The following is a 23,431-nucleotide window of genomic DNA, read 5'->3' as shown; positions in this document are numbered from 1 at the left end:
CCACATTTTATCTGTGTTTTTGCCGTTAGTGGCTCCTGGCCTGTTCTGTTCCTGCGTGCTTGCTTCTTTCATCTCCAAGGTGCACTGTTTTCTTGCTTTTTGCCTCAGGGCCACCTTATTCTCTGCGACTATTGCAAAATGTTCAAGCTGCACGAAATTGGCTACAAGCAATGAAAGATACACGCATGACAAAGGCAGGCACAGGTGTTCAGCCTTGTGCAACATTTTGCTAAAGCACATGCTCTTGCCATTGCCATTCTGCAGGTGTCCCCATAGCGGTGCTTGGCCAGGTCGGCACGGATGGCCGTTTCACAGTCGAGGGATTTTGCTACGCCGATTTGCCGGAGCAGATACAAAGGCCGCTTGTCGAGGCTGACCTGTACGTTTATGTCTTTGTATGACAACTTCTGTCATTTGTTTATCTCTCAAGGCGTGGTACTCACTGTTTCTGTGTTCATGCTACATCAAGAAGAAGGAGCTGTAATATTGGGATTTTGTTTTGGTAAACTGACGATGTCACGTAAATCGTGTCAACTTTTTCACTGAATGTGCCAAAGTCGGCAAATTCAGTCTGTGTACTGCAAGATAAAGATACTGCACCAGGGCAGCAAGTTGTTCGAGTTAGTTAAGAAGTGCGAAGCATGAGCTGTGCACAAGGAAAAAGACAATACACGTGAATTGAAGGTGATGCATGCATCTATAACTTAGGTTAGTTTATGCATGTCGCTTAGGCTGAAAAATAAATAAAGGTCAGAAAGAACAAGCACGTGTGCACCCCTTGCAGTTTGCTCCTCGTTTCGTAAGAAAGCAGCACTATTGGACTGCTCTTTCTGTTCTCCTTGAAAAGTCCACTTGATTAATTGACTCCATTTGCTCTTTCAAGAGAGAATCACTACGGAGCAGCTAGCCAGTGATTCAGGATCAAGGTCGTAACAGTGCTCCCTGTAGTACAGACGTCAGGCCTTTGCTCGAAGTAGCTCTTACAAGAGACCATACCTCGGCAAACTCACGAGTGCTCAATCAGGCTCAGTCACAAAACTTTGGTCGACTTACAGGCTCACTCAAACTCACACTCATGGAGGTCGGGCTCACTCGAGCCCATGAACTCAAACTCATTTAGGCTGAGAACTTACTTGGGCTCACTCAGACTCATCACTCATTCCGGGGGAACCACTCATGGTGACTCACGTCTCACTCAGACTCACATCTCATCTAGGCTCACTCACTCATTTGAACTCTCGATTCATTTGGACTCTCACTCATTCAACTCACGACTCATCTGGGTTCACTCATTTCGACTCGACTCACCTGGATTCAGTCACTCACTTCGACTTACGATTCACCTGGACTACTCATTTCCACTCATGACTCATCTGCTCTCACTCATTTCAGCTCATGACTCACCCAGGCTCACCTTGACTCAGGACACCTATAAGCTCACACATCGGACAGCTGAATCAATTTTATGCCCAACAGCCCAAGATACACGCCTAAAATGCCAAAAAAAAAATTGTTTAAAAACGGTGATACAATGAGCTCTTAACTGCAGTTAGCCTTAACCAGGCCTGGCTGAGAGGTCTAGAGGCCTGTAGCTGCTGCTCGCGGGACGTAAGATGGGAGGCTGCTGCATGTTTTTGGCAACCAATTAAGAAACAGTAAAGAAAGGAAGAAGTAGAACAACCACGATACAACAAGCCACAGCTAATATTCAACGAGCCCAAACGCAGCAACTAATCAGCGTTTGTCCCCTTTAAGTAATGTGCTAGAGTGCAATAACCACAAAAATTAGATGCCCAGAAATAATGAAATTTCTCTATGTCATCAACCCGACCAAAAGCGCATTCAATATTACGAGTGTGCAGGAAACTTGCATTTATGAATGCTACAAACTCCTGTCCAATCGTTGTCATGGATTCACTTGGGATCATGGGATTTTTCAACCTCACATCATAGACTTATTTGGTTTGGTAGGCCCAGCGTCTACCGGACTGACCAGGAAGACTCAGATCGCGACCTGAATATGAGCACACTCTCACCGCGACTCAGATCATGATCTGAATGTGAGTCCAAACTCACAACTCAGATCGTGATCTCAGCATCAGTCCAGACTCACTCACGACTCAGATCATGATCTGAATGTGAGTTTGGGCTCACTCACGACTAATATCATGATCTGAAATGAGCCTGAGTGAGTGGACTCACGAGTGAGTTCACCGACCTATGCAAGAGACTGTGTTATGAAGAACTAGCTCTTAAATGAGCACTGATATATTCATAAATCAAAAGACAGAAAGAGGCGTGGGTGACTTAAAGCAGTCCCAAAGAAAGATAGAAAGGCAGGTTTCTTTTAAAATGTCGCGCGCTCGCTTGCTGATTACAGCCATGTTCTGGCAGCCATAACAGGAGTGATACGAAGTGGGGAATGGCATAAAAGTTATGCAGAGGATAGGTGGTCAAGATGTGAAGAAACAAATTCTTTTCAAGTGGTTAATTGGCCCGAAGTCTTGCTCCAGGGCTTATTTCACACAATATCTTTTGCGGTGCTCAGCAAATGCATCTAGTTCACACTGTAGATGGTACAGTATCACGTGTTATACCCCTGTCACACGGCCAGTTTCAATCACCCTCGAGTCGAGGGTCTTCGAGATTCTCAATCGCCATCGAACTCGCCGCTGCTACACGGCAAATCTCAATGGCCATTGAAATGGTTCTCGTGTCTTACGCCACAGATGTGTGGCGCCACAATCGCTACTTTGGATTTTGCAAAAATAACAAATATTTGTTAAATGTATACTAAATGCTGAAATACAGGCATACGCGAAAGTCGTTAAAAACCCTTTTAATTGCACGTACGCGACGTACATATGCATACACTGCTGTAGCCACTCTAATACAAGACGAGCCAAAACCAAGCCAGTCCAACTGCGTCGGAGCGCTGCTTCGTCAGGCTTAAGACTGGGGAAATCGCCATATCTGAAAAACAAGAGCTATTTTTCTCTTGAAACTTTATGCGAGAGTAAGAATGGGCAAATCGAAGGCGAATACAACAGCTTAGAACACGATATTGCTTTGAGGAATTAGCGACGAAGCTGTTATCGCTGTGAAGCGGGCGGGCAGGGTGCCGCCATGTTGTCAACGTTAAGTACGCAAGCAACGCAAAGACTGCAACGCAAAATGAATGTGCTTAATGCACTTAAAACCAGTCTAATATAATTTTAAAATAATTTTACAGGCTGCTTACATTAAATTTTATGCGAATAATGTTTGTTCATGTTTTTGCACCGTGAATGTGTCGTGTACGAAAGTGCGCTTGGCGCCGCTCGGAGCAACGCTAGCAACCTTGGGCAGCGCTCGAAGGCCCTCGAAATCTCGATGGAGTTCTGCGCTACTACAGTGCTCTAGAATATGGGTAGTGGGTTCAGGGAGCGGCCAGCGGTGAGGCGACTTGTGTGACGATACCAGATGGCGCCACCAGAGCATGGGCTGTATGAAATGCGGCGCGCCGCGCCGTGGATGCGCGCTGTGCATAGAATCGTCGGAGAAATAAGCAAGGCTCTGTCTTTTAAAACAGGTCCTACAAACAGGTGAAGCTGTACACAGATATTGTCGGCGAATCAAGAAAATTAGATGTAGTAGTAGCCAACAGCCGATAGCGCGGTGGTGCGGACGAGCGGCCCCGTTAATGCTTCGCAACGCTGATCGTGCTCTTTTGCAGGTACGGCTCCCATATTTCAACGTTAGTGCATACTAGTATTATCGCCGCCCACAGGAAAGGCTGAGTACAGGGAGAGGAGCAAACATTCTATCGATCATCGGGGTTATCCAGCGGCCAACTCGAAGCTGTCGGCAAACGTGGCCGAGTGTACTCCAGCTTGAGCCATCGGAAGGGTTTTAGTAGAGGGGCGGGGCAACAAGAAATTGCAATAAAAAAAAACGCTTCACTTGGAGACCGTTGTGTGTACAGCGTACTATATGTGAATGCGATAATTTTAAGTGTGGTATGCATGCCTCTGTTTTGTAAAAAGGAAAGGAACGCCGACCAAAGGTTGTTAAAAAAGAAGACGTTCTGACATTTGGTCCGCGTTCCTTTCCTTTTTACATGAATCTTCTACCTGAGTTTTCGTCGAACTTTACATTTCATGCCCCTGTTTTAATTGTTATTTTGATGCATGCATTTTTTTCATCAACACGAAGGGGCAATTGCCGCCGATGTATAAACGCTGATGAATGCAAGACAAGATAAAATAACTTTTATAAAACAAAGCACTCCTTTATTGCAGCGCTCCAACTATGCACAGTGTGAAACCTATTCTTGAATTACTCAAAGGAATGCTGTGTTTTCTTGTTTGCACAGTACATTTAGCCGCGCGACTATGAGCACTTGCCCATCTTAGCATGAAGTTTCTTTTTCCTGCCAGCTTCTCGCGACTCATTGATTGATTTAACATAAAAATGCAGCCTTGTCAAAACATAAATCTTGAGAATGCTGACTGTGAGCGCTTCTGAGTGCTGGCTGCACCATACACCACATGAAATCTGAGATTTTCCCAGCACCATAACATCTACTATGCTGTTACTGCACAGCTTTTCCTGCCAAAAAAAAAAGTTGTGAAAAGGTTTTCCAGCCTTCTCACCATCAAAAAAAAAGCACACGAGACGGGTAGAGCAACCCTCCTTTGTCACAAATTGCAGTAAACTCACTGTCCTGGCTTTGAAGGAACATCCAGCTTAGAAAAATCGTCCGGCACAGATGCTTCGTCAACTTCACAAGGGTCTTGGTCGTTCGCCAACACGCTACTCTCAGTGTCAATGCCCGGACACCTTGATTCCTTAACGTCGGAAGCATTACTTTGTGGTCTTTTCGCTTCATTAGGATATGTACTTGTGCTTTTCCTCTTTCTAGGTGGTCTCTGTAGCGGTGTTTTCTTTGACAGATAGCTCGGCGCGTTCGGCAGCAAAGTTGGCACCGCATCGGGTAAACGTTCCGGCTTTCCACGCGGGATGCGGACTTCTTTGCCGTCAATGATGTGTATAAAGTCCCTCACAATGCATGATGGCTCGAAATGTAGCTCACACACACAGCAGGTTTCGTCCAAAACCTTATCTTTTCGATGAAGGTTGCGTTCCCACTGCTTCCGTCGGTTCTCATCCTTTGGCACAGCGAAGAGCGACGGCTGATCGCCTTTCGTCCACTGGTATCCTGTTTTGCACCCGGGAGCAAAACAATGCCGTTGACGCCGACGATTCGGCATGACCGTAGTCTTAACGCCGCGAACTCACAAAGAGGAAAAATGCACCGCACAAAAAGCAACAAACAGCTGCAGGCAGCTTGGCGGGACTGCTAGCCGCGCGCGCGGGCGCGCCGAGCCTACAGCCCACGCTACAACAGCGCCACCGCTTACATCCGGGACCTGTCGACACTCGCCGCCTCACCGCATCGCATGGAGCGCGCTGGCTCCTGAACCCACTACCCATATTCTAGAGCACTGTAGCGCTACTCCATTGACTCGATAGGCTATTGACTCGATGGCCATTGAAACTGCCCGTGTGGCAGCGCTCGATCGCCTTTGAGTCGATAGACTATCGGTTCGAGGACCCTCGAAATGCCCGTGTGACAGGGGTATTAGCCGTGTTTCTGTTGTAACCTTAGTCTTTTCATCAAATTCTGTTTTGCAGATACGGTTTTCTCGGTTGTACTGTCTGAACCAGTTCTTGTGCTTTTCATCAATGTGACGTATATTTGCAGTAAAAATGTGTAACTCTGTTTAACGCACCATCATAATTGGAGTGAAGCTCGATGTTAATTAAGGTCCACTGCACTTAATGAAAAGAACTTGTAGCCTCTTGAAATCTAAAAAATCACTACTGTGACAGGTGGTCCGGAAAGCTTGAAAGCCTGAAGGAGAGGGCATATATTCCCCTTAACTGATTCTTTAGTCGTATCTCTTTAACTTGAGCTCGATTCACCCTTTTGAACACTTCATTCAGTCCACTGTAGGGATATTTTGTGTTTTAAATGATTTTCATTGTGAACCATGGTTCTCATAACGACTCCTTTGTTTTGAAGAGATGTCGTTACATCCTATGGCAGGACAGGTGAGTGGGTTCAACTCGTAGCAGAAAGTTGAACCGTGAGGAGCAGCGTCTGCATCTAGTGTAGAGTTCCAAATCTCTGGCAGCACAGCAGCTACAGCACAAAGCAGGGCCACACAGTGGTTGTCTCTTTGGTTCCATTGATCTTTAGTGCTGCTCTCTTCGTTAAAGTATGTCTTTACAACTCACCCTTCAGTCGCACCTGTTAACACCTGTTGTTCTGTCTCGCAGATTTGTCCTTTTGGTCTCGGGAGTGGGCCTGACCGAAAAGGCAGAGAGCCTGCTGCCATTTCAGCTGTTGGTCGACTACGTGTCTGGCTTCCTGGGTTGCGACGACGACCAGGAGAAGGCGTCGCGCATTGTCCGCGTCATCCTGGCTGGCAACAGTCTGCGCCAGAAAGGATCAAGCAAGGACATGGCTCGGGTACTGCAGCAGCGGCATTCTGTGGATTTCCTGTTGCTTTTTGTTTGTCTCTCGTATCTGCCACAAAGACTCAGTTGTCGTGGTATTCTACTACTGAATCATGGGGTCAGTGCTGGCTGCGGCAGCAACATTTGTGATTAAGGTGAAATTCGCAAACACCCGTGGGCTATGCGGTGTCAGTGCATGTTATAGAACCCCAGGCGGTCAAAATTTTTCTGGGTCCTCCTCTTCAGTGCCTCTCTTCTTTCTTCTGTTCTCCTCCATCCCTTCCTTCATAGTGCGATTGAGTTACTGTGCTTTTCCTTTTCTCATGCTCAGCCTCATCCCACAGATGTAGAGGCGTACCATGATTTGATAAAAATTTTTAAGTGGTCACAGCTAATGAGGACCCCTTTTTTCTGACATTCCTCATTGCTGGCTTGTAGCTTTAGTGCATGAAAGTTTATTCATTTCTTTATTTTATTTTTATACTTCCTAACCATAAGTTTAATATGCTCTTGAAGAGGCTCCTAAACCCTCTTTAGCTGCTTTCTCAGTTCTTTCTGTTTTTTGCCTTGCTTTATGGCTTAGCTGTGTCAGATTATCTCTGCTTTGTCGCTGTAGATGCAACTCTATTACTAGCCAGTTTCCTTGCCAAAAGTGGGGTTTGTTCATAAGACCACTAGCCATCACAGTTGCGCAGTAGTTATGGCGCTCGGCTCCTGACCCGAAAGATGCTGTGTTCGATCCCGGCCGCGACGGTCGAATTCCGATGGAGGCAAAATTCTAGAGGCCCGTGTACTGCGCGATGTCAGAACACCTTAAAGAACCTCAGGTGGTCGAAATTTCCAGAGCCTTTCACTGCGGCGTCCCTCATAGCCTGAGTCGCTTTGGGACATTAAACCCACAAAAAAAAATCCTAAGGTCACTGTTGAAAAAGAGAAGAAGAAGCGTGCAGCATTATTTTCAGTTATTTTCCGAGCACAGGGAGCATTGCAGGGGCTGCCTTTGGCCCCTACAAAGTAGTGGTGCATGCCAAGGTATGACAGTGGTTTACCTTCCAGTATGCTATCAGTGTTAAAGGGGCTCTGAAACGCCTTCTGAGGAGAGCACATCAACTCGCTCAATCACTGCATTGGGTTGTGATAAACACCTGAGCCAAGCAGTACACTTCTGCACGCAGCAGAGAACCCACAATAACGCGCGAGAGTTGGTGAGCCCTTCCCAGCGACTTTTCATGCTCGCACCTTCCTCCGTTGCTCGCACCTGCATAGACAAGTTGAGAGATGGCTATTGGTTAGATTCTTTCAGACATCAGGCAGCTACCAAGGCCGCGACCAATAAGCCGTGTAGCTCCGGCGGGCCAGGAAGTTCTGCTGCTGGAAGTGGGGCCGGCAGAGGAGCGCCGATCTTCCAGCTTGCAAAAAGCGACGAGAGGAGAGGGAAAGACGCAAACATGCTGAAATTCAAATTTTGACTACAGATAACTCAGCTTCTACAAAGCGCTTTAAACAAATACTTGCCGGACAATATTCGTGAAGCAGCATACTTTAACATCCCAGGCATACCGCAGCGTTATTAGAGCCCTTTTCAGAGCCCCTTTAAGAAGAAAAGGAACACTTTTGTTGCACACAAAAAAAAAAAAATTGCTGCAGGTCTGTCTACAAACTTCTATAATAAATTTCATTGCACTCGACGTTATTTTTTTTTTTTTTTTGTCTGTAACTACTATGGCACATCAATTTCAGGTCACTAAATTTCTGTCACTTTGTCCGGCTGGGAAGTGCAATGTGCAACAGAATGAACATATGTTTCTATCTGCCGCATGTGTAATCTGCATGAATTCAGTGCACTAAACTGCATTTACATAATTCTGCACTTAAGTGCTTGATGTATTCATGTACTTTTCATGCCACCTAGCAATGTTTTTTCTCCTGCTTATTGGCAGTGCGACTGACCTACAACATTAGTGCAGTTTACTCTCGGTGCTTTGAACTTAAAGGGGACCAAAAGTTTACCTGACTCATGCTAAGCTCAAATAAAGGGGAGCCTTTTAAGTACACACGATGTTGATGGGACCAAAGCACCGGTTCGAATAAGTGAGAAGTTCGAATTTAAGAATTATGGTCACCATATCTTTTATTTTTATTTTTTTTTTGTTGCAGGTTTTCTTCTTTGTTATGCTGTGCAAGACATTAGTCAACATTGATCACCGTGCAGTATTCTTCTGCGACTGCAAAATAATTTATGGTCAAATTTTTTTTCTTACGCTCTTTTTGGTCTCAACAACCGAATAATGGTGGATGGGAAATCAAAGTTCAGAGTAGGTCATGTGAGGCATGAAAAAACTGAGATATGATCACTGCTTCATATTTTTAGATCGCAATGTATCCCACCTCAAGAACCACAGTGATAACAAATGAAGAAGCAGCGATTATATTGCAGTTTTTCGTGCCTCTTGTGACCTATACTAAACTGTGACATCATAGCCATTGTTCGGCTTTTGAAGCTAAAATGCAATCAGCATGAGAAGAGAAATTCATTTAGTGTTTGTAGATGAATACCATGTGGTGATCCATGTATACTATTGCAAGAAGAAAGCACGTGAACAAAATTTGGTGTCTATACTCCTTTAAGTGAGCTCAAATTGATGTAATTCAAATGCAGTGCATTACGTTATGCTGCTCGCTGTTCATAATTAGTGCCAGCAGGGCATTGCTGCTTTAGGTGCCATGAACATGCTTTGCTCGAGACAGGTGTCATACTTGCAGCAACTGAACCGCTTTCTCGGTGTCTTTTTCTCATTGTGCCTAGGCAAAGTTTATCGTCCGCAAAGAGTCATCCACAGATGGTTCCGTGGCACGCCTTCTCGACGGCCTTCTTGAGCAGCTCTCGGTGAGTGGCCTGTAATATGTTCCCTTTAGCTTTTCAATTTCCTTGCTTTTCTTCCTGGCTGTTTATGTCTGTGGCAGTCTTTGTAGCCATGCAGATCTTGTGGTGGTGTTTTTCGTTTTCAATGCACTTTTTTTTTTTCTTGAGATGCGGCATTGTCTGGGGAGTTTGCAAGAATTCGTCAGCTGCCAAGAAAACTGGTCGAAAGCAAACGCGCGTTGGTGACACAGGCACGATCTGCTTCCATGAAATGCCAAACGCACACGAGAAACGGCAGGTGCTTGCCTGACAGGTGCCGGCATCTGTTGCTTGCATCTGTTGCTTGCATCTGCCAGTAACCTGAGCTGCAAGTGCACACTTGAACCTAGCGGTTTGTTTTCTGCCAATTGATCTCAGGAGAGGGTAGAGAAGGACCAGGTGCACATGCGCAGAATGGTTGTGTCAAAAACAGGCGGATTGTAGTAAGCACATCTTTCCGAGATGCCCCCCCCCCCCCCCCCTGCAATGTATGCGTTGCCTGCCTGTGTGCCGTTTTCACCTCGTTTCCATCCAGTTTTACGTGTGGTTGTCGAAAGCTCTGCTATTGGTTTGATCCTAAGCACTGGATGATGCCTTTTCTTTCATTCTGGGGTTTATCTTTATTAAAGCTGAGTGGTAGGCATCGGAAATAAATAAGCAGTTTTACCTCAGTAGCTCCCACATGCGAGGCAGATACTGTAACAGTTAGGCCTTCGCCCAGTACAGAATGCCACTTAATGTAGGCATTCTTGGGTAGAAAGGAATGAGCTTATGACATACATCTAGTTAAAAAAATGGTGTAGAAACATATGCAATATATAGAAACGTACCGTATTTACGCGCATAATTTGTGCCCTCGCATAATTTGTGCACCCTTAACTTATCACCCGGGTTTACAAAAAAACATTTTTTACTCGCACATTTTACACACCACGCTGGGCTAGACCACCATCATGCACGCGGGCTCTACCCTATGGCTCTACCCAGCAGCATTCGGCTATTCCGTGTGTTTGTTCGGAGGGCTTTTTGAATCTTTTGTGCACTGGGCGTTCATGGTGGTGTCAGAGGCCGCTGTTACAATCGCGGCGGCACCAGCGGCATCCTCACTCGGAATAGCCAGCAGCGCTTCCAGGGAGAATCAGCAGCTGATAGAACTGAACACCACTGTTTGTTTGGCTGATGCATGTGACTCGACTGCCGGCTACGCTTTTCTTGGTGGCTCTGACGGCTTGTGTTTGGTTGTTCGGTCGTGTCTTGCGATGGGATATCACAACTATATGGCAAGTTTCAAACTGCTTGTCAGCGCCTTATCACGGCGAGGAGTGGTGAAGCCAGCGAGAATAACCGCGTGCGCACAAGTTTGCCCATAGACGACAATCGTTGTGTCGGCAAACTTGTGCGCACGTGGCTATTCTCACTGCCTTCGCAGCTCCGCGCCATGATAAGGTGCCGACAAGCAGTTTGGTCGACGCTCGCGTGGTACCGTTAAAGAATTGTATAGTGTGATAATTGATTAATTGATTCGCGCTTGCTATCCCGGACGAAGTTGCGAAAGCAAACTTACGGAATCCGCAACTACCGAACAATTGGCTGCGCCGCAAGCGACGACGCTGTTTTAGAGTCTTATTCAGCTTCATGCATGCACCTTCATGCCATCCCGCAGGGGGTTGCTGCACGGATTTTCATTTAGAGTGAACTTTTTTTCGGGGGCCGGCCAGCGTGGGGTGCGGGTCCGGGTGCTGATGTATACGCAGCAACATACACTGTACCTATATACAGTTGAACCTCTATGTAACGAACCTCTATGTAACGAATTCCTGGATTTTACGAAATTTTTCAATTCCCCAGCACATCCCCCATTGAAGCCCATGTATAGGCGACCTCCATGTAACGAACTCGTTGCGGCAGTTGACCTTGATGTAACGAATCCGTGGCTCTGATTATCGAGCTGTATCTTGTAATGTTTTGCCCGAAATTTGACCGGGCAGTGCGCAACTTTAATGAATATTGTTTAAGTAAGTTTTTATATTAAAAGGTAAAGTAGACCGCGAGCAGAACGCTTGCAATCGCAGCAAACAAGCAGACCTCAGTGATGATGATGATGTTGAGCGCCGCTATCGCCGCTCCGTGGCAAGCGTAGCAACTTTTAAGCTTTCATTTTGTAGCTTGACACTAGGTGGCACTACTATGACAAATTTTTCGTGGTGTTGCGGCGCAGTTATGGTAAGCCTTCTTCGTCAGCGTGTTGACGTGTGTGTGTTGGTGTGTGTTTACGGTGTCGGTTCGTTACGATGAGTTCTGCTGTGAGGAAACGCAAAGTTTTGTTGCTTGAAGATAAGCTCTCGATTTTGAATGCGGTTACCGCCGGCGAAAAAAAGAAGGATGTCGCTGCCCGCTTCAATATACCAGCCAGCTCCCTGTCAACCATTCTTGCTGCAGAACAAAGCATCCGCAGTGCGATGGAGTCGGGCACAAGCGCCCAGAAGAAAAGACTGAAGACGTCGACGTATGCTGATGTGGACAACGCCGTGTTTGCATGGTTTTTGGACAGACGAGCACAAAACGTGCCCATAAGTGGCGCGATTTTGCAGCAGAAAGCCATAGATTTTGCTTGTATCCTGGGCCACGACGACTTCAAAGCGAGTAACAGCTGGCTACAAGGATTTAAAAGCCGGCACGGTGTCGTCGGAAAAGTGGTATCTGGCGAGTCTGCCTCCGCAGACAGCGATGCTGCTGCCTCGTGGGTGGCCAAGAAGCTTCCCGGCATTTTCAGCCACTATGAAGCTGCCGACATTTATAATGCTGATGAGACGGCCCTGTTTTTTTAAATGTTACCGAGCCGCACGTTCTCTCTGAAAGGAGAAGACTGCCGCGGTGGAAAGCAAATTAAACTCCGCGTGACGGTTTTGCTTTGCGCCAACACTGATGCCAGCGACAAGCGAATCCTGTTTGTTATTTTCCGCAATGCCCGATCCGGATGTTTTAAAGGAACAGGGCGGATGCCAGTAAAATATGTGGCAAACTCCAAAGCTTGGATGTCGCGGGCAATTTTTTACGACTGGCTGAAGGAGCTCAACCAAGATGTCAAGCGACAAGTTCGCAGCATTTGTTTGCTGCTTGACAACTGCTCCGCGCACCATGTGGAAGGCCTACAGCTTTCTAAGGTCGAGCTGCAGCATTTGCCACCTAACTGCACTTCTCTGGTACAGCCCTTAGACAAATGGGTTATTAACAGCTTTAAATGCTGTTACCGGCGTCGATTGATACAGAAGATGCTCCTGGACATCCGCCTTGAATGGCCAACAAAAGTGGATATCTACCAAGCAATCGAAATGCTTGCTGCGTCGTGGCAAGAGGTCGGATCACAAGTGATCACCAATTGCTTCGCCAAGGCTCAGGTAAATAAGGCCATTCAAGCTACAGTCACTGAAGACGAACCTTCAAGCCCACCCGAGGTCGCAGAAGCGTGGGATGAACTACGCATGAACGGTGGGGTGCCCGACGGTGTCGAGCTGTGCAACTTTTTGTTCGTGGACAACGGCGCCGTGGCTACGGAAGAGATGACTGATGCGGCACTTGTCGAAACCGTTAAAGATAGCCTTGAAGGTGACGGTTCGTCAGAGCCTGATACGTTTTGTGCTGTTCCCACCGCGAGGGAACTGATGGACGCGGTGGACGTTCTGCGCCATTTCGTCGGCTCGCAGGATGATGAAGCAGCCATGGATGCCTTAGTTTCCTTGGAGCGCCGAGTAGTGGCTTCGATCGGGCAAAAACAGCAAGCGAAAATTACGCAGTTTTTCTCTATTAAATAAATTCTTTGAATGGCGAGTTCACTTGAATTGATATCTGTCGAATTTTTATTTCGTTTTGGCATAATCCTTACCAGTCTTAACCCAAAACTGCATGTAACGAAAACCTGGATATAACGAAAAATTGCGAACTTTTTTCAATTTCGTTATATCCAGGTTTGACTGTAGCGCAATATGACTGTGGAATTTTTTTAAGTCGCGCTCGCGAAATCCCCGCGTAATTTGTGAACCCCCTTCTTCGAGCCCTAAGTTGTGAATAAAATGTGCGCATATTATGCGCGTAAATACGGTAGATGCAAGTTTCATTAATTATTTCGTACATTGCCAGCTCTGCACCAAGTCTGTGCCTGCGGCTACCAACGTGCTAGTGGTGCCAGGATGAAAGGAAAAAAGCTTCAGAGGCAGGAAGATAACTTCTACAAGGGGTGTTGCTCAGTGCCTTTAACTCTTTGAGGTTGTTAGCTGGAAAGCAGACTACTCAGGACCATCCAACTGCGCAGCAAAACCTTTTTATTGAGTGCTCGGTGACCTGTTTCATGCACCGCAAATTTTTATCTTCAACAGCCCGTGTCAATGGAACTTGCAATAGGTTGTAGACGAATTGAGCAGGGTTTCTCGAACAGGGTTCCTGGTAAATGCATCCTGGGGCCCCTGGTCACTGCCTTATAAATAGCCCTTGAAACGACAATTGAAACAGAAGCAGGAAGGAAGGAGAAACTATACTGTAATCAGCAGCCTCTATAGATTTAATGCTCATTGCAGTTGCCTTGAAGCTTTGTTGCACAACTTAGAAAATATGCTGATGACATATAAAATTGCGACGAAAGGTTCATTCCACACGTGCCCTAATTATGGATGCCAGACACTCAGTTGATACTTGCCATTATTTAAATAACTTGTGTTGGTCTCAAACTTTCTGATATATTTTATTTCATAATTTATAATTTCGTATTTGATGTTTATTTCTGTTGTCTGTGTCTCATTTAATTTCTTCAGATACAATTATTCTTTTCTTGTTGTCAATACATGATATGCAACAATATATTTAAAATCTTGTACGTCGATGCAAGTGTACAAATCAGGCTCCATTGTGAGCTTCTTGTCTGCACCCCTAACACCGGATGATGTGAATAAGGATTTGATTTGCTTGTGAGGATAAAACGAAGGGACGAAGGGCTCCTTAGTTATGTAAAGTGGGCCTGCGTGCTTTCCCAGCGTTCAGTGGAAGTGGACGTGATGCCGGGCCTCTCGGATCCGGTGGGTGCTTTGCTGCCCCAGCAGCCGATGCACCCATGCCTCTTCCCCGGTGCCTCACAGCGGGCTGCGCTGCGTTGCGTCACCAACCCCTACCAGTTTGAGCTGGACGGCCTGAGGTGCGTGTGTACTTGTCGCTCGCGCTACTCTTCTGTGTTCACCTCTTGCAACGTGATGCAGTAATAAGGACACTGGTTGTCTGGAATGCCTGCCTCACTGGGATGCCAAGTACCACTACAGCCAATCCTGTGTAGCCCTCAGAAATGGGCACCATGATTCACAGCCGTAGACCTCGGGGCTGCACCCTGCCCCAACCCCTTTTGCACCCTTCACAACGCCGCACTCTGTCCCCAAGCTTCCCTCTGCTCTCTGTCATGCACTTAAAGCTGCAAACCAGACTGTCTCCGCCACCCCTGAAGAAGGAACCGAGCCATTTCCGAAACTCAGGAGCTTTTTAAGATTAAAAAATTTTGGTTAGAGAAAACGCCCCACAGTTTGCTAGTATAAGTTATAGTATAAGTTATTTCCGACCAGACGAGCAGTTCCATCGAAATGTTTACTTTTCAGCTCCATCCAATTTTTGCTCTTGGTAGAAATTAATTCTGTGGCTGTTTCTGGCTATGTTGATGGTGTTTAACCTGATCTTTTCTTTAAAATACAAAAAGGACCAAGACGTGCCACCATTGTGCGATTAATATGAGTTGGCGGCAGCAGTTTTTATTTGCACACTCTCGGAATGGCAAAATGTGCTGTGAATTACCACCTTTCCATAATCTCTTGCTCAGTTAAAAAGAAAGGAATAGGGGGATATTAAAGTGGTCAGAGGAAGACAGAGTGGTACAGTGATGATTAAGCACGTTACCAATTCACCCTTAGCTAGTGATCAGTGAATGCTGGCTTATCGTAATGGCATTTTCACGGTTAAGTTTGTTTGAAAAGGTCTCTCGAATCCCTCAGAACAAGTCTACACCTTCTCGGAGGCTATTGAGGAAAGGGAGAGGCATATAAGCAATATCACAGTGCCCCCCCCTTGAATTTTATGATGGCACACTGGGGTTGGGCCTTCCTGTTGCTCACAGCTCTAAGAGAGGTTGCTACACAGGAGGAAGCATTTTCAAGCTTGACATAATCAATGGAAGGAGATATAGTAGTGCGAGCCACTGGAACATGCATTTGGTTTGTCTCATGGTTGAGCGAGCAAGATTATGTGATGGTTTGGTGTATATAGTTGCAGTTTGCATAGACAAGCATGCAGAAACTGGGGCTGAAAGCAACTAAATTCTAATCTCCTTCAGCCGCATTGATAGCTGAAGGTCTTATGAAATCTTTTTCGAAAAGTTCTCACTGCATTTGGAGCCTCAGGGGGAAATTCTTGGTGTGCTCTCGGCATCTTGATTGTGATTGAAAAAGAGGTAGTTTTACTCTCAGAACACAAAAGTGTATTTGGGTTTTGATGTATAAAGTCGTACATGGTCTGTGTAATTTGTTCTGAATGCTTCTTGATTGAAATACTCGAAAGTTGCGTTTAGTTTTCAATGTCATTGTTGATGATTATTGGCGATGCGACTATTGTCATGAAAATGGTCAGAGATAAAGCTAGGGGACACCAAAAGGTGACAGCAGCAACACTGGAGATCACTGTAGTTACTAAAATATTTATCGCGTCTTTCTTTTCTCGCAAGTCCTGTCTAAAGTGGGTCAGAACTATCGTCGTGTTTCCATTCTTATTGGCTGCAGTAAATTTGTAGATGAACTCTGTTGAAATAAACATTTTTTTTCATTTCTGATGAGTGGATAGCTCAAGTGGCCCACCAACTCTGCTTAGGACTTGCATCAGAACAATAAGTTGTGCATCGTGTGCAAGCTGAGCAGGAAATTAATTTTGTCCTCTGTGGATTGCACGCAGATTCCTGGGCACCTCGGGGCAGAATGTCACGGATATCCAGCGCTACAGCCAGCTCACCTGCCCTCTGGAGATCATGGAGAAGACGCTTCAGTGGCGCCATCTAGCACCAACATGCCCAGACACACTGTGTATGAAACTTGCCTCTTCTCTTGACGTTGTTGCTTTTCCTACCTTTCTTTCTACCTCTTGGTTGTTGGATTTTCTCCTGAACTTCGTGGGGATTGTCTCCTTAACTTCATGGGGAAATTTCAGAGAGTGGATTTGAATTTTGTTCTTACTTAAAAATTATCCCCGTCAGCCAGATTACGTCCGCTGTGGTACAAAAATCTGGCCCAGTGGTTTTGAATTGTTTGTGTATCTCAGTTTACCTCAGTAGCACAGATAAACTGTATGCCATAGCTACTTGGTTTTGTCCACACTAGGTATCTCTCATGCTAGTCAAGCCATGCCTTCAATGCTGTCAGTTTCGTGAGGCGTTCTGCTGCTCTGGCGCAGCGTGATCGCAGTGCAAAAAAGACAAAGGTTAAATCAGAAGAACATAAAAGACTGGACAGACACATGTCTTGTGTGACGTGGATCACATCCAACTGGCTCAAGCAGCCATGCTATTACAGTTTGGTGCTGCCATGAGCAGAGGGAGTAAAAGCGCCTTGAAGCATGTGTGGAAAAGGTTGCGGCCTTCATTGCTTGCCCTTGCATGTCTCTCTTCCACCTGTTGCGGTGGCACTTTGGTTATGGTGTTCGGTCGTTGAGCCTGGGGACGTGAGATCGAACACCAGTCGCGGCGGCCGCATTTAAATGATGGCGAAATGAAAAAGACGCCCATGTACTGTGCGATGTCAGTGCACATCAGGGAACTTCCCACGTGGTCATAATTCATCCTGAAGCCTCCATCACGGTATCTCTCATAGCCCACATGCAGCATCTGGGTGTTGAACTGCTCGTACCATCCCATGCCATTATCTCTCCCCTGCCCTCCCCAGAGCCTTCTCAGTTTAGGGTCTCATGGTACCAACACAGTGCACTCCTCTGATGCAGATTCCCTGAGGAGGGTAGGGTCATTTCTAGTTTTAAAATTTGTTTACTGGACAGCATATGCTGAAGCACTTCCTGTACTCCATATTACAAGCTGTTTGCAGCACTGTGAAGGCTGCGGTGATCTGATTTAACCAAAACACTGTGCACTACAAAATGTGTTCCTCCGTCCCCTTACCCCCGTGACTGGTGGCTCCATCTCTGGGAAGGAAAGAGCACCAGTCTCCAGTTGCTGCGCGCAGGAGACCTGGCCGACTCCGCGGGTGCCATGTTTTCGAATGGCGGCACACCACTTCTCAGCAGGCCTCCGCAGTGCTGCGTTTGTGCAAACTTTGTCTGCTTATTTAACCACCAGTGAATGAAACGCTCGTTGTACTTGCGAAACGCCATACCAAACTATCTTTTCAATCATTGCAATAATTGCTTGAAAAATAGTTGCAACACTGCACAAATATCTGAGGGACTATTTGTTGTCTTCCTTGACCCTAGTTGGACAAGAGAGCTCCACCTTTCAAGCGCTGCAGACAGCTTGTGAGTTGAAGCACGTCGGATGCGTATACAGCACAGCCTTAGCACAGCACATGTCATCCAGTGTGCTTATTTTGGAAAGTCCCTTGAAAGAAAAGCATGGGACTACCATGAAATTCGGTACACAGGCAGTGGGCTACACGTGTTTAAAATATGAAATTTTTTGACATTGTGGGCTATTTAAAAGTGGTAACTGTGAAGCATTTTTCGTTTTTTTTTCTCTGTCACCCACTGTAGCATGAAATGCCCACGTTATTCTATGTACCACATGCGTACAATGTATCGGGTATAGACAGTCTATATCAAAAAAAAATTCTGCCTTAAGGGGTTAATTGGGCCCTGTAGGCTATGCATTGAATGTAAACTGTATACAAGAATATATGGTAGCCGTCTTTAGGCCAGGGATTCTCTGCGAGGACATGCTCATTGGAAACAAATAGTCTAGACTCTAGAGTGAGGCCTCTTTGAGTGAGAGGCAGGGAGAATTTGTGTATAAAGCTTCAAGGAAATGACAAAATCATAGCAGTCATTTCTAAAACACAGCGGTGCATTGGTGCTTCACTGTGTGGTACATCGCGTCACTGTCTCTCAGTTTGTTTGCTCAGTAAATAGTATGCTGGGTGTGGCGCTGCAAAGCTGGGCTAAGAATCTAAGAATAGCATAATTGTTTCATTGAACTCAACTCTCAACGCAACTGAATTGACATGTTTTCGTTACATCTTTGACGACCCACCTTATTGCTTTTTTTTTGCATTTCCAGAATGTCTTTGATCATTGTTCACACTTTAGGCTAACTGCCCAGAAATTACATGCACTAAAACAAGTCCATTTTATTTTGCCACTAGTCAAGGTAGTCTAGCAGTCTTTTGCAGGTATGACAGCTTCTTTGTTTTCTTGTGCACTGACAACTGTACTGGCAGAATCTGTACTGCCAGCTGCTTGACTGTACAAGTGTTGTAATTAAGCCAAGTGCCTTATCTTTGAAGTAAGCCCGTTTCATCCACTGTGACTTGTTAACTATATAAAACTCAGTTGCAAAATGTCCCCAGAGTTATTTGTGAACAGCATCCTTGTGTGTGCATGCTTTTTTTTTATTGGTCCTGCTGAACAGTTAGGCTTCATATGCATAAGCAATATTGCAGCCACGAGTTATTTTCATTTGCATATTCTAGTGAACTGTTTTATTGCTGCATTTTTTATGCATTGATGATGTACGCAGTCCCTACCGCTAAAAACATGGTAAACACTGTTAAGTCAGTCAAGATCAAATCGTTTTTTTTTTAATTGTGCTAATTATATTCTCTTTTCTTTTTAAATGATGCAGCATGCTACCCTTTCACGGACCAAGACCCCTTCATTTTGGATTCGTGCCCACATGTTTATTTTGTGGGCAACCAAAAGAAGTTTGCAACCAAGCTCTTTAAAAGTAAGGAGCATTCTTACTTTGTGAAGGCACGTTTTTTTCTGCATAGGTCATTTTCTGTACGAGTGTGAGTGCCTTAAACGTGGCTTGAGTGTTACTGGCAAAAACATTCGTGGGCCAAGATTTTTGTGCATACTGAAGAACTGCGGGTGGCAGGAAATGATGTGGAACCATCGCATGACTGGTAGTACAGGTGTAGATTTGGGAATCTTTGCTGTGAATGTGCCAGCCGAACATGACTGGAAAAAAAGATTGATAATTATTAACTCTGCGTATATTATGCAGAATTGATTGCCTGCATAGGTAGGTGATTATGCGCAGTAAACTCTCATTGCCTCAAGCTCTGCTCTTACTCATTAAAATATCTGTAAAGTCTGAAGCTTTTTTTTTTGTCACACATTTAACTCCTGTTTGTATTGTGTGTTTGTCATCACTTATCTTGAAAGGTTTTCAGGACAAAATTAAGACATCTGGAAGGCCTATATTCTCAGTATGCATGATAAGTAGAGTGAGAACATCAGTACTTCACTTCTCTTGAAACTCAGTTTATCTAAAAAAATTTCTGCGTTTTCACACTTATGAGTTAACAAAGGTTGAGTGTATAATTTCCATGGTCCGTATTCCATAAAGATCTATTATCCATTTTCCATTTCATTCGGTGTGGTGACAGCATCAGACAAAAGCACCAGAACGGCCGATCACAGAAATCACAACGCAACGAGGGCCCACATCAGCGATAGCCTTCGCCACTTGCCGCATGCGCCAGCTCACCATTTGCTGCGATATGCAGCCAATGGTGAGGTCCAGTCGCCAATGAGCCAAATTATGGGCAGCCAATGGTGAGGTGCAGTTGCCAGTGAGCAAAATGATTGGCAGCCAATGGTGAAGTCCAGTCGCCAATGAGCCAAATGATGGGCAGCCAATGGTGAGGTCGAGTCGCCAATGAGCCAAATTATGGGCAGCCAATGGTGAGGTGCAGTTGCCAGTGAGCAAAATGATTGGCAGCCAATGGTGAAGTCAGTCGCCAATGAGCCAAATGATGGGCAGCCAATGGTGAGGTGCAGTTGCCAGTGAGCCAAATGATGGGCAGCCAATGGTGAGGTCGAGTCGCCAATGAGCCAAATGATGGGCAGCCAATGGTGAGGTCGAGTCGCCAGTGAGCCAAATGATGGGCAGCCAATGGTGAGGTGCAGTTGCCAGTGAGCCAAATGATGGGCAGCCAGTGGTGAGGTCCAGTCGCCAATGAGCCAAATGATGGGCAGCCAATGGTGAGGTCCAGTCGCCAATGAGCCAAATTATGGGCAGCCAATGGTGAGGTGCAGTTGCCAGTGAGCAAAATGATTGGCAGCCAATGGTGAAGTCAGTCGCCAATGAGCAAAATGATGGGCAGCCAATGGTGAGGTGCAGTTGCCAGTGAGCCAAATGATGGGCAGCCAATGGTGAGGTCCAGTCGCCAATGAGCCAAATTATGGGCAGCCAATGGTGATGTGCAGTTGCCAGTGAGCAAAATGATTGGCAGCCAATGGTGAAGTCAGTCGCCAATGAGCCAAATGATGGGCAGCCAATGGTGAGGTGCAGTTGCCAGTGAGCCAAATGATGGGCAGCCAGTGGTGAGGTTGAGTCGCCAATGAGCCAAATGATGGGCAGCCAATGGTGAGGTCGAGTCGCCAGTGAGCCAAATGATGGGCAGCCAATGGTGAGGTGCAGTTGCCAGTGAGCCAAATGATGGGCAGCCAATGGTGAGGTCCAGTCGCCAATGAGCCAAATGATGGGCAGCCAATGGTGAGGTGCAACCACCAATGAGCTAGTGGTGGCGTCGCTTCCCACAGATGCTTGAAAGCCACAGCTGCATTACTGGACAACAGTAGCCTGCCAGAACACCAAATGGATCCAGAATGAGAAATGTATAATGGATCATTATAAAGTATGGCCCCAGGTCTCGGGGAAAGTTTGGTCAAGTGAGCTTGCTGTTCTTGGCTGCTGTCTTTCATTTATGGTAGACTGCAAGGTTATCTAGTGCTGGAGATGTTTGTTTTTTAAAGGAGTGAAGACATGGAATTTTTTGGGGCATGTTTTTGGCGTGGAATGAAGCGTACGGCAATTATTAAACATGGATCACCACTTGGAATTCATCAACTTTCAATAAATAATTTGTAATCGAATTATTTTTCCTCTGTAGTTTCAGTTTCGATTTCAGTTGCCAGGCGATGGTTGCGATGTCACAAATGAGTATGGGATCACGTGAGGCATACAACAGCTGCAATACAACCACTGCTTTGTCATTTTAATTCATTCAGACTGTTACGCTAAACTACTCCAAAAGCCAAAATGACAGCAAGGGAACAAAGAGCTAATATAGTTCAGTTTTTGAAGGCCTTACTTGATTGGGGTCCACTTATTGACATCCACCCGAGCGCAGCCATACGGCTACAAAGGAAATCTACTCCACCTTGGGGGATTCCCCCAAAAACATTTGACCTTAATTGGTGTTCACTTGCAACATCACAGCTATCTTTCAACTGCTGAACTGAAACTGCATTCAAGGACAAATTCATTTATAGGTTAGGTACTGAGCGTAGGCAAATTTCACATGGTTATTAAAGGGCCACAGAAAGACAGAAAGGTGTGTTTGAGCTTGATTTTAAAATGCTTGCACTATGTAGAGTACAGGGCATCGCGCGTCCATGCTGAGTACGAGAGCTGAAAAGCGAGCGGGAAATTTACGATACATTTTTTAAAATTCCCGCTTTTGCACCTCACGGCGACACGCGGTGCCGGGCTTTCGCGCGAAAGCCTGGGATATGACGTCACGTCGTGCAAGTGACGTCAGTAGCCGGGGGTTATCATTGGTTCACAGCACCAAATTCTTTCAGATGTCGCGCGCTACCGCGGCCACTCAGCGCGTGCGCTGCAGCTGGCGGAGGTATGGGAGGGGCCGAGTAGGTTGGGCCGTCGGAGGAGCGCCGCCGCCGTTTTGTCGTGCGAGGAGAAGAAAAGGCACGAAGATGTGGAAGGTCAAATTTTGTCTGCATATAACTCGCTTCCACAAAAACGCATTAAAATAATTCTTGCTGGAGGATAATTATGAAGCGGTGTCTTTTAACATCCCAGACTTATCACAACTTTACTTAGAGCCCCTTTCTGGGTCCCTTTAATGTTTACTAATGTCTTGTGCATTATTGAAAAGCAAAAATACACTTTGAAACGAAAATTTGGCATCTCTACCCCTTCAAGGTATACAAATGTGCTGGCACTTTTAAGCACCACATTGATGGCATCCATGTCAGAAAAGGAAATAATGGGAGTGTGTTTGACAGTGATAGCAGTTTATATCATGGCACAAGTCTTCCCCATAGTTTCTACTTTAGTATAAAATAATTTTGCTCCTGTTTAATGTATAAGCATTCTCTGTGGAAAAGGTGTTTTGCTTTCCTGAAAATGTGACCAACGCATGCTTTGGTTTTTTTTACAGGTGAGCGAGGACAAACAGTTCGTCTGGTGGCCGTGCCGAGCTTCTGCAAGACATTCACCTGCGTCTGGTTAAATATGCGAACGCTTGAGTGCAATCCAATGAGCTTCGAAACTGACTTGTGAATAGGCACCCATGCTATCCCTTGTACTTCAGCGTTCAGTAACATTTTAGCCATATATATATTTTGTGAAAAAATAAACCATGTACATCTTTTCACTTTTATTTGAGTTCACTTTGGGCATACGTGACGGGAACTGGCTGGCGACTTTGCCTGTCTCAAATGTTCTGACTTTTTTGTAGCCCGAAATTGAAGCACGCAATAGGTTGTTTGAATTGGGGTCACTACAATGCATCCGCAGCTTGCAAGCTGCACACCTAAAGCGAAGGATATTTTTTTAGTTTTAAGAGAGAGGGTTTATTGAAGAGAAAGGCAGAGAGGTTGGCCAGAAAAATGAATATCTGGCCTGCTACTCTGCACTGGGGAATGGGAAGAGGAGAAGAAAGAGAGTCACGATGGGGGATGGTGGTGACAGGAGGAGCCAGATGAAAAAATACAAAAAAGACAAGGCACACTTTCTAACATCTCAAACGCGAAACA

General features: G+C 45.8%; 1 protein-coding gene across 1 annotated transcript in view; it reads left to right on the top strand.

Moving 5' to 3' along the window:
* PolD2 (DNA polymerase delta subunit 2) overlaps positions 1–23,055 on the top strand; it is a 28,073-nt gene extending 5,018 nt beyond the window's left edge. Inside the window, exons 4-10 of the mRNA XM_077635339.1 lie at positions 265–379; positions 6,325–6,517; positions 9,311–9,391; positions 14,431–14,588; positions 16,376–16,503; positions 19,263–19,364; positions 22,834–23,055. Of these exons, the coding sequence (XP_077491465.1) occupies positions 265–379; positions 6,325–6,517; positions 9,311–9,391; positions 14,431–14,588; positions 16,376–16,503; positions 19,263–19,364; positions 22,834–22,955 (899 nt within the window). The 3' untranslated portion in view covers positions 22,956–23,055. The remainder of the gene's footprint in view (positions 1–264; positions 380–6,324; positions 6,518–9,310; positions 9,392–14,430; positions 14,589–16,375; positions 16,504–19,262; positions 19,365–22,833) is intronic.
* The last annotated feature ends 376 nt before the right edge of the window (positions 23,056–23,431 follow it).

The sequence above is a fragment of the Amblyomma americanum genome, chromosome 8, assembly GCF_052857255.1.
Source record: "Amblyomma americanum isolate KBUSLIRL-KWMA chromosome 8, ASM5285725v1, whole genome shotgun sequence".
Classification (NCBI taxonomy): domain Eukaryota; kingdom Metazoa; phylum Arthropoda; class Arachnida; order Ixodida; family Ixodidae; genus Amblyomma; species Amblyomma americanum.
The sequence above is the reverse complement of the archived record's forward strand: the minus strand, read 5'-3'. Positions and strand labels throughout refer to the sequence as shown.